The 15,445-nt window shown below is 46.6% G+C and overlaps 1 protein-coding gene and 1 long non-coding RNA gene across 4 annotated transcripts in view; one reads left to right on the top strand and one right to left on the bottom strand.

Annotated features, from left to right (window-relative positions):
* Positions 1 to 15,445, top strand: part of LOC117359193 — a 102,066-nt gene that overhangs the window by 47,153 nt on the left and 39,468 nt on the right. The window lies entirely within an intron of this gene.
* Positions 333 to 15,445, bottom strand: part of MPZL1 (myelin protein zero like 1) — a 73,596-nt gene continuing 58,483 nt past the window's right edge. Inside the window, exon 6 of the mRNA XM_033941521.1 lies at positions 333 to 1,392. Within this exon, the coding sequence (XP_033797412.1) occupies positions 1,291 to 1,392 (102 nt within the window). The 3' untranslated portion in view covers positions 333 to 1,290. The remainder of the gene's footprint in view (positions 1,393 to 15,445) is intronic.

The raw sequence follows: 15,445 nt of genomic DNA, 5'->3' as shown, positions 1-15,445 counted from the left end.
TAGCCCTTGCACTATGTGTTGATTTCCACTTTCCCATCTTTATAGACTTTTTCAACTATATAGTTTGCTCTAACTCATTCACAGCATGTACCTTGATCTGGCACATGATCTTTTCTAATGGACAGGAAGTTATCAATGGCCAGGAAAAGGTTTTCCAAAAGCCAGAATTTCTAGATTAGTGGCCAGACTCAGAATGCATGTGTACTGAGCTCTAGGTCAAGTCAGTCTTTTGCCTCTGCCTGAGGATCATTCTTGCAATGTTTAAGCTACACAGAAAACAGGTGAAACAAAGCAATGAAACAACGTCCTGTAGAGTAAATCACAAAAGTTAGTTGGAAATCCAAAGGAAATGTGTTTTATGCATTTTTTACATCAATTTTAAATCTCACCGAGTTGTCACTGCCAATTGTCAAAAAAAGGTAGCCTAAATTCCTATCTCTTCCTTGACATCTCTGCCTGGCCTAATACAGTACTGTATTTATTTTCCCTGGCACGGCAACATTTATCCAATTAGAAGATTTGGAAATAAAGTACAGGCCCCCCCCAGACATGCCAAATAGCAAAGGCACAAAACATCTAAAAAGCTTTATATAATGTTAAAAAGTTAGCACATTGGTATGTTCTTGGGGTAAGTGTAGACCTTTATACCCTCCTTTTAAAGGAGAATATTCCCCTCCCTTTGCCCAGATTCTGAAAACCACATGCAAAGGGCAGCATGTGAGAGAACCTTTTATCAATGACACTTGCACTGGAATATTGCTACTCTTTGGGTTTTTGCCAGGTAACAGTGACCTGGATTGGCCAACATGAGGACAGGCTACTGGACTAGATGGACCATTGGTCTGAGCCAATAAGGCTATTCTTATGTTCATCTGTTGCAACTGAAGAACCGCCAAAGTCTGCCTCATATCCCAGCTCATTAAGTCCTTCAAATTAATTCAGTCTGTATAACCAGATCTCTCCCCACATACTATTAAGAGAATATATGCAAGTAACTCACTATTCTCTCTCCAGCCCAATTTCCTTTAACCCCCCCAAAAAAGCAGCTGATAGGAATGGCATTCTTAGCATGTTTTAAACATGCCCCATTGGTCTTTAAAAATAGTAAGATAAAACAGAATATTTACAGACATTATATGCAACAGACATCTCTCTATATATATTCACATGCATTGGTCCAAGGCTTCAAGGCCATACATGATGTCTGGATGACATTCGTATCATGTGATTCCAGTTAGCTAGGGTGGGATAGAGTTGTTTTGCTCAGTTTTGGTTTCAGTTATTGGCTCCTTAGCTCTTTCGGAGGTCGGCATAGACCACAGAGTCTGACTTGATGATTTGGCTGCTCTGTTTTCCTCCGGAATGGTCTAACTGGGCATATATGATTGGGCCCTGAGAATAAAAGTAAATGAAAAAATGGCATTAATGATGACTAAGAGCTCTACTACCACATCACCATGGACAGCCTTATGATAAAGTACATACATAATCCAAATAAAGTTATCCAAATAAAATGATTGAAGCCTGAGATCCTAAGAGTGGCCAACGCAATAGCATTACACCAGAAATTCATGGGTAACGCATGCATGATAAGGTAAGTCCCTAAAAACTTTAGAACGAGAAGATATGCAAATATAGTAAACATAATATATTTGACATTCAATATCTATGCATATGTTATTAATGAAAGAAGCTGGGCAAATAGGTGGCTTATAGTGTAGCACAGTGACATGGGAAAGCTGTAGACCCTAGTTTGAATCTCCTATTCACATGACTTTGAGCAAATCAATTACTCTGTGAAGGGAAGGGATGTCACTGTCAATTATGTTTCATGGTACTGCAAATTCAGATAATATCCCCTAATTTAAAAATAAAATCAATCATAACAAAATTAGTGGACTAGAATGCATACTTAAGGTACAAGAAATGGCAAAATAAACTAAATACATTACAATAGGTATATTTCAAGCTATTTAGTGGCATTTTTCCAAGTGCCATGGAAGTAGAGGTAGCCAACATTTCACATATAGGGCAACATAAATACCAGTCAGATATCAGCTGGTTACAGAGTAGCTTGTCCTGCCTAGAGTAAGCTACCTTAATTAAGACATGTACTAGTCAAACCATCAAGCAAATCTTAATCCAACTAGACGTACGTTGTTAGACTTGTAAATTCTATGTGCAATTCTTCTCCCTAGTTTTATTCTGGGGCAAACAACTACCTCGGAGGTCTTCTTAGCAAGTGCTCATCACATGATTAAGCTCATTTTTAAGTGGAGTTGGATGCAGTGTTCAAAGCTTTAGAGAACACCAAGCCAATGTGTGAGTGGACATACGAGGGTCATTTCATAAATAATGCACATTATTTTTTTTTAATTTACATGTTTTATTTTTTTTCCAAGTATTTATTTACAATCCTTCAATTTAGTCTCCTTCAATATAGTCTCCCTGCTTTACAATGACCGAGTCCCAACGTCCAGGCAGCTTCATTATTCCATCCAAGATACCGTTTTAGTTCAGTTGCCGAATGGCTCGGGTACCAGTAGAAGAAAGCTCTTCCAGAGATGCAAAACAATGTCCACGCGTAGGTTGTTTCAACTTTGGAAAAAGGTCGAAGTCTGGTGGACTCATGTCTGGACTGTAGGGAGCATGAGGTAACACCTCCCAGCCGTATTCGCGTAGTTTTTCAATGACGAGTGGAGAGTTTCATCTTCCCCATGACCAAAAAAATTTCGATGAACTCAATCAAAAGTCAAACAAATGATGATTTTTGCTCTACCTCAAAGAATAAAACAGCCCAGGAATAAATGGGTCACAGTAGGCTCAGGAAGACTGCGACATGTAACACAGAAACATCCACCTTCACTAATATTACCTCTACAGAATTCCTTCGCTCCACTAGTGCACTGCGATACTCAGGAAAACAGAAGGGAGGTGGGACTTGAACCAATGAAGGAAACTCAAGAGAACAAGAGCACCCTGAGTACAAATAAAAAAGCCAAAAACAGAAAACTATTACTGTTGGGGGATTCCATCATCAGAGGCATTAACCTTGGAACACAGGGCGAGGAGACCAAAATAGTGAAATGTCTTCCAGGATCCTCAGCTACCAGGAGTTCCAGGCAAATACTGACTATAATTAAGGAAGAAACTAAGGATTTTAACACTGATGTTGTTATCCATCTGGGAACAAATGACCTGGCCAACAACTCCACACTTGCAGCACAGAAAGCTTTTCGGGAGCTTGGTGAGGGTGTGAAACCTTTTGTAAAGACTATAGCTTTTTCTGAAATACTGCCTGCATATGGAAAAGGAGAGCAAAGAGTGAAAAACACAGAGGACTTTAATAGATGGCTCAGAGCCTGGTGTCATCAAGAAGGCTTCAGGTACATAGGAGGATGGGGAAATACATGGAAGGACAAGAAGCTATATTGCACTGATGGGCTACATATTACTACAGCAGGAAAAAGAAACCTTGCAGAGAAATTTAGACAATATTTTTCTAGGCATTTAAACTAGAAGGTGGGGGTGGTGTATGTACGAAGGACAATTATAGAGACCACCCCCGGCAAAAGAAAAGATGTGATAGTAGTAAAGGCTGCAACATAAGCAATATTAGCAACTCATTTCTTAGTATTGCAACGGAAAGTGAAACGACACAAAAATCCATACGAAAAAGGAGATTATCGCTGAAAAATAGCTGGAAAGCGATGACCACAAATGCTCGCAGTCTAAGCAACAAAGTTCATGATCTGCAAGCCCTGATATTAGAGGCAGATCTAGATATTGTTGCTATCACAGAGACATGGTTCAGTGAATCACATGGATGGGATGCAAACATACCGGGATATAATCTTTTTAGGAAGGACAGAGATGGTCATAAAGGAGGAGGAGTAGCTCTCTATGTAAAGATCAATATCCAAGCGACCGAAATGCAAGGGAGCTGGGGAGAGGAAGAAGCGATATGGATTGCTCTGAAAAGAGAAGATGGAACTTCTATCTACGTGGGTGTAGTCTACAGACCTCCGACTCAATCGCAGCAAATTGATAAGGATCTGATTGTGGATATCCAAAAGTTTGGAAGGAAAGAGGAGGTTCTGCTGTTGGGAGATTTCAACCTGCCGGATGCGGACTGGAATGTTCCGTCTGCGGAATCGGAAAGAAGTAGGGAGATTGTGGATGCCTTTCAAGAGGCTCTGCTCAGACAAATGGTGACGGAACCCACAAGGGAAAAAGCGATATTGGATCTGGTCCTCACAAATGGAGAGAGTATCTCTAATGTTCGAGTGGGTGCTCACCTGGGTAGTAGCGATCATCAAACGGTTTGGTTTGATATAACGGCTAAAGTGGAGAGCGGCCGCACGATACTTAAAGTCCTAGATTTCAAACGTACGGACTTTAATGCAATGGGAAAGTACCTGAAGAAAGAGCTTTTAGGATGGGAGGACATAAGAGAAGTGGAAAGACAGTGGTCTAAGCTGAAAGGAGCGATAAAAATGGCTACGGACCTTTATGTGAAGAAAATCAATAAAAACAAGAGAAAAAGGAAGCCGATATGGTTCTCCAACCTAGTGGCTGAGAAAATAAAGGCGAAAGAGTTGGCGTTCATGAAATATAAAAAAACCCAAGAAGAGGAGAGCAGAAAGGACTACAGGGTGAAACTGAAAGAAGCCAAGAGAGAGATACGTTTGGCGAAGGCACAGGCGGAAGAACAAATGGCTAAAAATGTAAAAAAGGGAGATAAAAATTTTTTCAGATATATTAGTGAAAGGAGGAAGATAAAAAATGGAATTGCTAGGCTGAAAGATGCTGGGAACAAATATGTGGAGAGTGATGAGGAGAAAGCAAATGTGCTAAACAAATACTTCTGTTCTGTGTTCACAGAAGAAAATCCTGGAGAAGGACCGAGATTGTCTGGCAAAGTTACACGAGAAAATGGAGTAGATTCTGCGCCGTTCACGGAGGAGGGTGTTTATGAGCAACTTGAAAAACTGAAGGTGGACAAAGCGATGGGACCAGACGGGATCCATCCCAGGATACTAAGGGAGCTCAGAGAGGTTCTGGCGAGTCCTATTAAAGACTTGTTCAACAAATCTCTGGAGACGGGAGTGATTCCTGGGGATTGGAGGAGAGCGGATGTGGTCCCTATTCATAAAAGTGGTCACAGGGATGAAGCAGGAAACTACAGGCCGGTGAGCCTCACTTCAGTTGTTGGAAAAATAATGGAAGTGTTGCTGAAAGAAAGGATAGTGTATTTCCTTGAATCTAATGGGTTACAGGATCCAAGGCAACATGGCTTTACAAAAGGTAAATCGTGCCAAACGAACCTGATTGAATTTTTTGATTGGGTGAACAGAGAGCTGGATCGAGGACATATGCTAGATGTAATTTACTTGGATTTCAGCAAAGCCTTTGATACAGTTCCTCATAAGAGGCTGTTGAACAAACTTGAAGGGCTGAAGTTAGGACCCAAAGTGGTGAACTGGGTCAGAAACTGGCTGTCGGACAGACGCCAGAGGGTGGTGGTTACCGTATTTTCACGCATATAACGCGCGCGTTATACGCGTTTTTACCTACCGCGCATACCCCTCGCGCGTTATATGCGTGAGCGCGGTATACCAAAGTTTTAAAACATAGTTCCCACCCCGCCCGACGCCCGATTCACCCCCCCAGCAGGACCGCTCGCACCCCCACCCCGAACGACCGCTCGCACGCGCTCCCATCCGCACCCGCATCCACGATCGGAGCAAGAGGGAGCCCAAGCCCTCTTGCCCGGCCGACTCCCCGACGTCCGATACATCCCCCCCCCCCCCCCCGGCAGGACCACTCGCACCCCCACCCCGAACGACCGCTCGCACGCGCTCACACCCGCATCCACGATCGGAGCAAGAGGGAGCCCAAGCCCTCTTGCCCGGCCGACTCCCCGACGTCCGATACATCCCCCCACCCCGGCAGGACCACTCGCACCCCCACCCCGAACGACCGCCGACTTCCCGACAATATCGGGCCAGAAGGGAGCCCAAACCCTCCTGGCCACGGCGACCCCCTAACCCCACCCCGCACTACATTACGGGCAGGAGGGATCCCAGGCCCTCCTGCCCTCGACGCAAACCCCCCTCCCCCCCAAGAACCTCCGACCGCCTCCCAGCCGACCCGCGATCCCCCTGGCGACCCCCACGACCCCCCCACCCCCCTTCCCCGTACCTTTGGTAGTTGGGCCAGAAGGGAGCCCAAACCCTCCTGGCCACGGCGACCCCCTAACCCCACCCCGCACTACATTACGGGCAGGAGGGATCCCAGGCCCTCCTGCCCTCGACGCACACCCCCCTCCCCCCCAAGACCCTCCGACCGCCCCCCAGCCGACCCGCGATCCCCCTGGCGACCCCCACGACCCCCCCACCCCCCTTCTCCGTACCTTTAGTAGTTGGCCGGACAGACGGGAGCCAAACCCGCCTGTCCGGCAGGCAGCCAACGAAGGAATGAGGCCGGATTGGCCCATCCATCCTAAAGCTCCGCCTACTGGTGGGGCCTAAGGCGCGTGGGCCAATCAGAATAGGCCCTGGAGCCTTAGGTCCCACCTGGGGGCGCGGCCTGAGGCACATGGGCCCAACCCGACCATGTGCCTCAGGCCGCGCCCCCAGGTGGGACCTAAGGCTCCAGGGCCTATTCTGATTGGCCCAAGCGCCTTAGGCCCCACCAGTAGGCGGAGCTTTAGGATGGATGGGCCAATCCGGCCTCATTCCTTCGTTGGCTGCCTGCCGGACAGGCGGGTTTGGCTCCCGTCTGTCCGGCCAACTACTAAAGGTACGGGGAAGGGGGGTGGGGGGGTCGTGGGGGTCGCCAGGGGGATCGCGGGTCGGCTGGGGGGCGGTCGGAGGTTCTTGGGGGGGAGGGGGGTTTGCGTCGAGGGCAGGAGGGCCTGGGATCCCTCCTGCCCGTAATGTAGTGCGGGGTGGGGTTAGGGGGTCGCCGTGGCCAGGAGGGTTTGGGCTCCCTTCTGGCCCAACTACCAAAGGTACGGGGAAGGGGGGTGGGGGGGTCGTGGGGGTCGCCAGGGGGATCGCGGGTCGGCTGGGGGGCGGTCGGAGGTTCTTGGGGGGGAGGGGGGTTTGCGTCGAGGGCAGGAGGGCCTGGGATCCCTCCTGCCCGTAATGTAGTGCGGGGTGGGGTTAGGGGGTCGCCGTGGCCAGGAGGATTTGGGCTCCCTCCTGGCCCGATATTGTTGGGGAGTCGGCGGTCCTTCGGGGGGGGGGGGAGGGATGTATCGGACGTCGGGGGGGGGGCATCAGGCTTTCAGGATGGGGACAGACCTTCAAGGGGGGGACAGTGCACGGAAGTCAGGGGGGGTGAACGGAGAGTCGGGACAGCGCACGGAAAGTCAGGGCGGGCGAAAGGAGCGTCGGGCAGCATGCGCGGTATACCCGTGAGCGCGGTATATCAAAGTTTTTGTGCAAATCATCGTGATTTCTGCGCGCTATATCCGTGTGCGCGTTTTATACGGGTGCGTGTTATTTGCGTGAAAATACGGTAATGGAAGTCGCTCGAAAGAAGGAAAGGTGACTAGTGGAGTCCCTCAGGGTTCGGTGCTGGGGCCAATCCTGTTCAATATGTATGTAAGTGACATTGCTGAAGGGTTAGAAGGAAAAGTGTGCCTTTTTGCAGATGATACCAAGATTTGTAACAGAGTAGACACCGAAGAGGGAGTGGAATGAAAAAGGATCTGCAAAAGTTAGAGGAATGGTCTAATGCCTGGCAACTAAAATTCAATGCAAAGAAATGCAGAGTAATGCATTTGGGGATTAATAATAGGAAGGAACCGTATATGCTGGGAGGAGAGAAGCTGATATGCACGGACGGGGAGAGGGACCTTGGGGTGATAGTGTCCGAAGATCTAAAGGCGAAAAAACAGTGTGACAAGGCAGTGGCTGCTGCCAGAAGGATTCTGGGCTGTATAAAGAGAGGCGTAGTCAGTAGAAGGAAGAAGGTGTTGATGCCCCTGTACAGGTCATTGGTGAGGCCCCACTTGGAGTATTGTGTTCAGTTTTGGAGACCGTATCTGGCGAAAGACGTAAGAAGACTTGAGGCGGTCCAGAGGAGGGCGACGAAAATGATAGGAGGCTTGTGCCAGAAGACGTATGAGGAGAGACTGGAAGCCCTGAATATGTATACCCTAGAGGAAAGGAGAGACAGGGGAGATATGATTCAGACGTTCAAATACTTAAAGGGTATTAACGTAGAACAAAATCTTTTCCAGAGAAAGGAAAATGGTAAAACCAGAGGACATAATTTGAGGTTGAGGGGTGGTAGATTCAGGGGCAATGTTAGGAAATTCTACTTTACGGAGAGGGTGGTGGATGCCTGGAATGCGCTCCCGAGAGAGGTGGTGGAGAGTAAAACTGTGACTGAGTTCAAAGAAGCGTGGGATGAACACAGAAGATTTAGAATCAGAAAATAATATTAAAGATTGAACTAGGCCAGTTACTGGGCAGACTTGTACGGTCTGTGTCTGTGCATGGCCGTTTGGAGGAGGATGGGCAGGGGAGGGCTTCAATGGCTGGGAGGGTGTAGATGGGCTGGAGTAAGTCTTAACAGAGATTTCGGCAGTTGGAACCCAAGCACAGTACCGGGTAAAGCTTTGGATTCTCGCCCAGAAATAGCTAAGAAGAAAAAAAAATAAAAATAAAAATAATAATTTAAATTGAATCAGATTGGGCAGACTGGATGGACCATTCGGGTCTTTATCTGCCGTCATCTACTATGTTACTATGTTAAGGCATCATCATCACAAAGTTCCATGTGGAAGAAGTGTCACAGCAGTGTATTATCGTGATTTTTTGCAAAAAATGCGCAGAGAAATGCACAAAACCCGACTTCAGTGCTCTTGGCTGGGCCACTCATTCTTCACAACAACGCTCGCCCGCACATAGGGAATGTCATTGAAAAACTACACGAATACGGCTGGGAGGTGTTACCTCATGCTCCCTAAAGTCAATACATGAGACCACCAGACTTTGACCTTTTTCCAAAGTTGAAACAAACTAAGCGTGGACATTGTTTTGCATATCTGGAAGAGCTTTCTTCCGCCGGTACCCGAGCCATTCGGCAACTGAACTAAAATGATGTCTTGGATGTAATAATGAAGCTTCCCGGACATTGTTGGACTTCCCGAAAGTGGTCAGAGGTGAAACTCAATTGTGACCTCTAGATAATGCAGAAGAACTCTACGGACTTCCAAGTAGTTAGATTTCCTCACAACATATCTCCTCTTTTGTTTTAAAAACACTGAAAACCAGCCATTAACTGATATGTTTTCCTTATGCTCAGGGACTGTGTCAGCGTCAAATTGCTTTTTCTGCAGTGAACAATCCAATCCAGGTCCTCTAGGACCTGGATCATCTGAGCCACCGTGCGCTGACCCTCGGAGAACGAGGGGCTCTGAATAGCTACTCATCTGAGTAGGGGTGTACTTGCAGACCCATCTGGCATAAGTGGACTGCCACGCCCACCATCACCTTAGTGAATGTACGAGGCGCCATTGCCAGGTCAAAGGGCAGAGCTGAAAATTGTCAATGATTCTTTTTGGTGCTGCTTCTTTTTTTAAATTCTTTTTTTTCTTCAGTACATGAAACCATAGAAACTGGAGGAGCGCTGGGAAATTGGAACAAGCATGTAAGCCCTGGGAGCTCCAGAGAGGCTAGGAACTCATCCGTGGCCACTGTCACAAGGACAGCTCGCACTATTTTCATGCGAAAGTATAGGATCTGGAGCGCTGTCTTCATGTGAGGTCCAGGAAAAGCCTCCAAGTGTCCAAGCCTCTCTTTGGCACAAGAAAGTATTTGCCCGAGTTCAAGGATAGGGGCAGCATTGGTTCTTCAGCCAGAATATCCAACAATCTTTGTACAGTGGCTTACACCTTGACCGCCTTGTCAGGGTGCCCTGTGGGAGAGACCACAAACCAATCTGCCAGAGGTCAGGCAAATTCTAGCCTGTAGCTGGACTGAACAATGTCCAGAACCCATTGGTCAGAAAATCTGATCTCAGGCCTCCAGGAACGCTGAGAGCCTACCTCCTATATGCAGAGGAGCAACCTCTGCCTGGCAGCATAGTGACTGCTTGGTAGAGGGAGCAGAAGGGGTAAAGACGCCTGTCTCCCAAGACCCTCTTCCTATAGTCCTGGAAGAGAATTGCTGTGATCAGGAACTAGAAGGATGGTGATATCGCCTGGAACCACGAAAATGTGAGCACCCTGAGCCTCTAGAGGGTCTGGGTCTGCTATCAGGCAGGGTCTAAGGGTGCAAGTCCACCACAGAATTCATCAAATCATCTAGACCCTTGCCAAACTATATCTGCCCCTGAAAAAGAAGCTTGCTAGAGCAAGCTTAGAGGTGGAATCATTGGCCCATTGTCTGAACTAGAGCAGAAATCAAAGAAGCCAATACTTTGTCCAAAAACAGAGAATGGCATGCAGAGCATCAGCCATATAATCCACACCAGACAAGAGAAGTGAGGAGGCGGCTTGACACCTCACTCTCTAGAATGCGCAGCCAGGACAGACAAGTGTGTGTGACGAAGGATGTTGATGAGGTATCTTTGACTCCCAAAGATACTTCCTCAAAGATTCTCCTGAGAACTACATCCACATAGCAGTCCTGCATATCTTTGAGAACCACGCCACCTTCGCTCAAAAGGAAGGTGCGCTTAGTCACCTGCACAACCACAAAGCCCTTTGTAGGCTGGCTAGACAGCTGCTGACATCCCTGTGCCATAGAATACAGATGGAACATGGCTCTCGCCATGTTGAGAGCCCCTTCTGGAGAATCCCACTGTTCCAAAGGAAGTGGAAGTAGTAGGATCATTGGGAAACAGCAATCATAATATGATCAAGTTCAAGGTTGAAGTAGGAATACCGAAAGGAAAGAGAACCATAGTGACAACTTTCAACTTCAGAAAAGGAAACTACGAAGCAATGAGGGAAATGGTAAGGGAGAAACGGCAAACGATAGAACATGCCTGGTCTTTTTTCAAGGACACGGTGAGCGAGGCGCAAAATCTGTACATCCCCAGATTAAGAAAAGGATGCAAAAAGAGTCAAACAAAAGATCCGGTATGGATCACTAAAATAGTGAAGGAAACGATAGGCAATAAGAAAAATACATACAGGAAATAGAAAAAGGACAAAACTGAGGAGAACTGGAAAGAGCACAGGAAGTATAAAAAAAAAATTTCACCATGTGGTTCAAAAAGCTAAAAGAGAGTATGAAGAGAGGCTAGCCAGGGAGGCACAAAATTTCAAACCGTGCTTCAGATATGTTAAAGGGAAACAGCCGGCTAGGGAGGAGGTGGGACCGTTGGACGACGGAGACAGGAAGGGAGTAGTGAAGGAGGAGAAAGAAGTCGTGGAAAGATTTAACATGTTCTTTTCGTCTGTATTTACGAACGAAGACACAACCAACATACCGGAACCTGAACAATTCTTCAATGAAAATCAAGCAGAAAAATTAACATCCATGAAAGTGAGCCTTGAAGATGTGCGCAGGCAGATTGAAAAACTAAAAACTGACAAATCCCTGGGTCCGGACGGAATCCATCCAAGGGTTCTGAAAGAATTAGAGGGGGAGATAGCGGAACTACTGCAGCAAATTTGCAACCTATCCCTGAAAACAAGAAGTGACCCGGGAAACTACAGACCGGTGAGTCTGACCTCGGTTCCGGGGAAAATGGCGGAAGCACTGATAAAAGAAAACATCGATGAACATTTGGAAAGAAACAAACTTCTGAAAACAAGCCAACATGGTTTCTGCAGGGGGAGATCGTGCCTAACTAATTTATTACACTTCTTTGAAGGAATTAACAAACGGATGGACAGAGGAGACCCCATAGACATTAATATACCTTGATTTCCAAAAAGCCTTTGACAAGGTGCCTCACGAGCGTCTACTCCAGAAATTGAAGAACCATGGGGTGGTAAGAGACGTACATAGATGGATCAGAAACTGGTTGGCGGGTAGGAAACAGAGGGTAGGGGTGAAGGGCCACTACTCGGACTGGAGGAGGGTCACGAGTGGTGTTCCGCAGGGCTCGGTGCTCAGGCCACTGCTATTTAATATATTCATAAATGATCTAGAAACAGGGACAAAATGTGAGATAATAAAATGTGCGGACGACCCTAAACTATTTAGTGGAGCTCGGACCAAAGAGGACTGCGAAGAATTGCAAAGGGACTTGAACAAACTAGGAGAATGGGCGACGAGATGGCAGATAAAGTTCAACGTTGAGAAATGTAAAGTATTGCTTGTGGGAAGCAGAAACCCGAGGTACAACTATACAATGGGAGGGATGTTATTAAATGAGAGTACCCAAGAAAGGGACTTGGGGGTAATGGTGGACATGACAATGAAGCCGACGGCACAGTGCGCAGCGGCCGCTAAGAGAGCGAATAGAATGCTAGGTATAATCAAGAAGGGTATTACAACCAGGACAAAAGATGTTATCCTGCTGCTGTATCGGGCGATGATGTGCCCGCATCTGGAATACTGCGTCCAATATTGGTCGCCGTACCTTAAGAAGGACATGGCGTTACTCGAGAGGGTTCAGAGGAGAGCGACACGTCTGATAAAAGGGATGGAAAACCTTTCATACACTGAGAGACTGGAGAAACTGGGTCTCTTTTCCCTGGAGAAGAGGAGACTTAGAGGGGATATGATAGAGACTTACAAGATCATGAAGGGCATAGAAAGAGTAGAGAGGGATAGATTCTTGAAAATTTTGAAAAATAAAAGAACAAAAGGGCATTCGGAAAAGTTGAAAGGGGACAGATTCAAAACAAATGCTAGGAAGTTCTTCTTTACCCAACGTGTGGTGAACACCTGGAATGCGCTTCCAGAGGATGTAATAGGGCAGAGTACGGTACTGGGGTTTAAGAAAGGATTGGACAATTTCCTGCTGGAAAAGGGGATAGAAGGGTATTAGAGGATTACATTACACAGGTCCTGGACCTGTTGGGCCGCTGCGTGAGCAGACTGCTGGGCACGATGGACCTCAGGTCTGACCCAGCAGAGGCATTGCTTATGTTCTTATGTTATGTTCATGATGCCACAGAATGCTGAGACTGAGTTCACAGTCCACACATGAGAGAGGAGGAAGTAGAAAGAGCTGGCTGGGTAACTAAGTTCAACATGCAGAGACTCTAAAATAAGCTCTGGTAAGGCCACAGACTGAAATAAACACAGAACCATGGGAATCATCCCCTGGATCTAAAGCTTTTAAATCAGGATCTAAAGAGTTGGCCTACATTTCTTGGGCCCCAGCAATGGGAAGAGCATCTCCCAAAACTAATGAGCATTTTGCAGATTCCTTATCAACTTTGTCTCCAGGATGGAGGTCTCCCCAAGTCCTGAACAGTGGCAGACTATGAAGAAAAGATGCTTTCAAACCAAAGCCACAAGGAGACAAGTTTAAGGCACAGAAGAACTACGCAGGAGAAGCACAGCTCTCATGAAAGGCTTGACACAAAAAATTTCATGTAGGAGTCCTTTTACTAAGGCGCGCTAGCCGTTTTAGCACACGCTAAATGCTAACGCCTTAGTAAAAGAGGGGAAAAGTTTGAGATGGCCTCTGGACCATGGAGCATAGAGTCACCCTTAGATGACTTAACCTTGTGTTTCTTGGACTGCGGGGCGTCCACATCCTGTCAAACAGAACATTCAGCCTTCCGAATCATAAAAAAAGAAATGGTGCCCCAATGGGCTAGTCGCCCGTTTAGTCACCAACTTAGGAAGGGGAAAGGTTAAGCATGGTGCTGCCGTCTCTCCCTGCACTACGTGGCACAAGAACGCTCTGGAGGCGCTAAAGTTGCACAATCCTGGCAAGAATTTGAAGTAGAAGAGCTCAAGGACTCAATTCTGACAGGTTTTGAGGCAAAAAAATGCAGTTTTTGAAGTGCTGGGAACTTTTGAAAAAAAGATTGCTAAAATCCAAGATGGCTGCCACTAAGAAATTCATGTCAAAATTGCAATATTTTTCACACTAAGTTCAAAAATGGCGATTTTAGAATTTTTGAAAACTTTTGAGAACCTTTGTCCAAAGTTGAAAGCAAGAGGGAAGCCGGATTCCTCCTGCTCTGAGGCCTACAAAAATGGCGGGTCTTCCCCTCCCTGGTACAGCATGTGATACACGAGGGGGGGAGCTTTTTTTGAGGAGGGGAGGGGATGGTTCGGGGAGTACCTGGCATGGGGAGGGGTGGCATCCAGTGGCAGGAGGGAGTGGGCATCCCTCCTGCCATTTTTGTTGCCACAGGTTGCTGAGGCAGGAGGGAGTGGGCATCCCTCCTGTCTCTCGCGGGGGCAGCCGTCATTGTCAGGAGGAGGGTGCTGAGGGACCCATGGTTGTCATGGGGAAGTGGTTGCAATGGCTGTGGTCGAGAGGGCGGGGGGCCGGCACAACTTTAAATTAAAAAAAAATGGGGACAGATGTGCGTGGGTAACACACACATCTGTGTTCTTAAAAAAAAAGAAAAGAGAAAAAAAAAAAACGGTTTCCTGCCCCAAACAGCTGAGTGGCAGGAGGTTGCTTTGGGCCTCCCCTGCCGGCTCTGCCGATATGTGAGAGTTGCTCTCTCAGCGAACCATTGGATGGGAAAGACGTGGATTACAGTGGACCTCCAGGCAAATAATTTGTATGCAAACTTGTTAGTGCATCAATTGCTCTTTTGGAATTGGCCAAAAATCAGATTAGAGAGGACTCATGCGGTATTACTGAGCCTGTTTCAGTGCATCTAGCTTCGAGTCCTTTCCCTCAGGGCTTCACACTCTATAGGCTCAGCAACTACAAGACATTAAGATTTCATTTATGTATTACATATAATAGTAGGGTGTGTACCATGAGGTAATAAGCCACAGCAGAAGCAAACATGGATCTGTCTTGCTGAAACATATCTCCCTCCTTTTTTTCTAATCAGTGTTTGCGTTCTTCTTCCCTGCACATGACAAAGCCCCAGCTCTGCCATACACAGATGCCTCTGCTATTTTCTGGATAATAAACAGAGGAGCATTAAATCAGAGAATATTTATGTTCCTCTCCTACACTAAACCATTAAAAATGTATCAGACAGAACTTCTCATTTCACAAAAGAAAGATTTCTCCAATACACTGACTTTCAAAGAGGTATGATATGCCCCAGTATCTCAGAATGGAATTTGTCCTTGTTGCTCCCATTCTTTACCAATCTGCCTACTGTTCATAGTGCTGAAGACATATTCCAGCAATCAACCATAAACTACCCACTTGTAAAGCCCTCCTCTTGTCCAATATGGTTTTTGTTATCTTACACAATTTTTTTTTTTTTGGGAGGGAGAGACACAGAAAAACAACAGTCAACCCATATTAAAAAGGTCACACCCAGAACACCCACCTTTCCCATATCCAACCATAGATTTGTAACCTAAAC

This window comes from Geotrypetes seraphini, chromosome 4, assembly GCF_902459505.1.
Source record: "Geotrypetes seraphini chromosome 4, aGeoSer1.1, whole genome shotgun sequence".
Taxonomy (NCBI): domain Eukaryota; kingdom Metazoa; phylum Chordata; class Amphibia; order Gymnophiona; family Dermophiidae; genus Geotrypetes; species Geotrypetes seraphini.
This window is presented reverse-complemented; position numbering and strand designations above follow the sequence as displayed.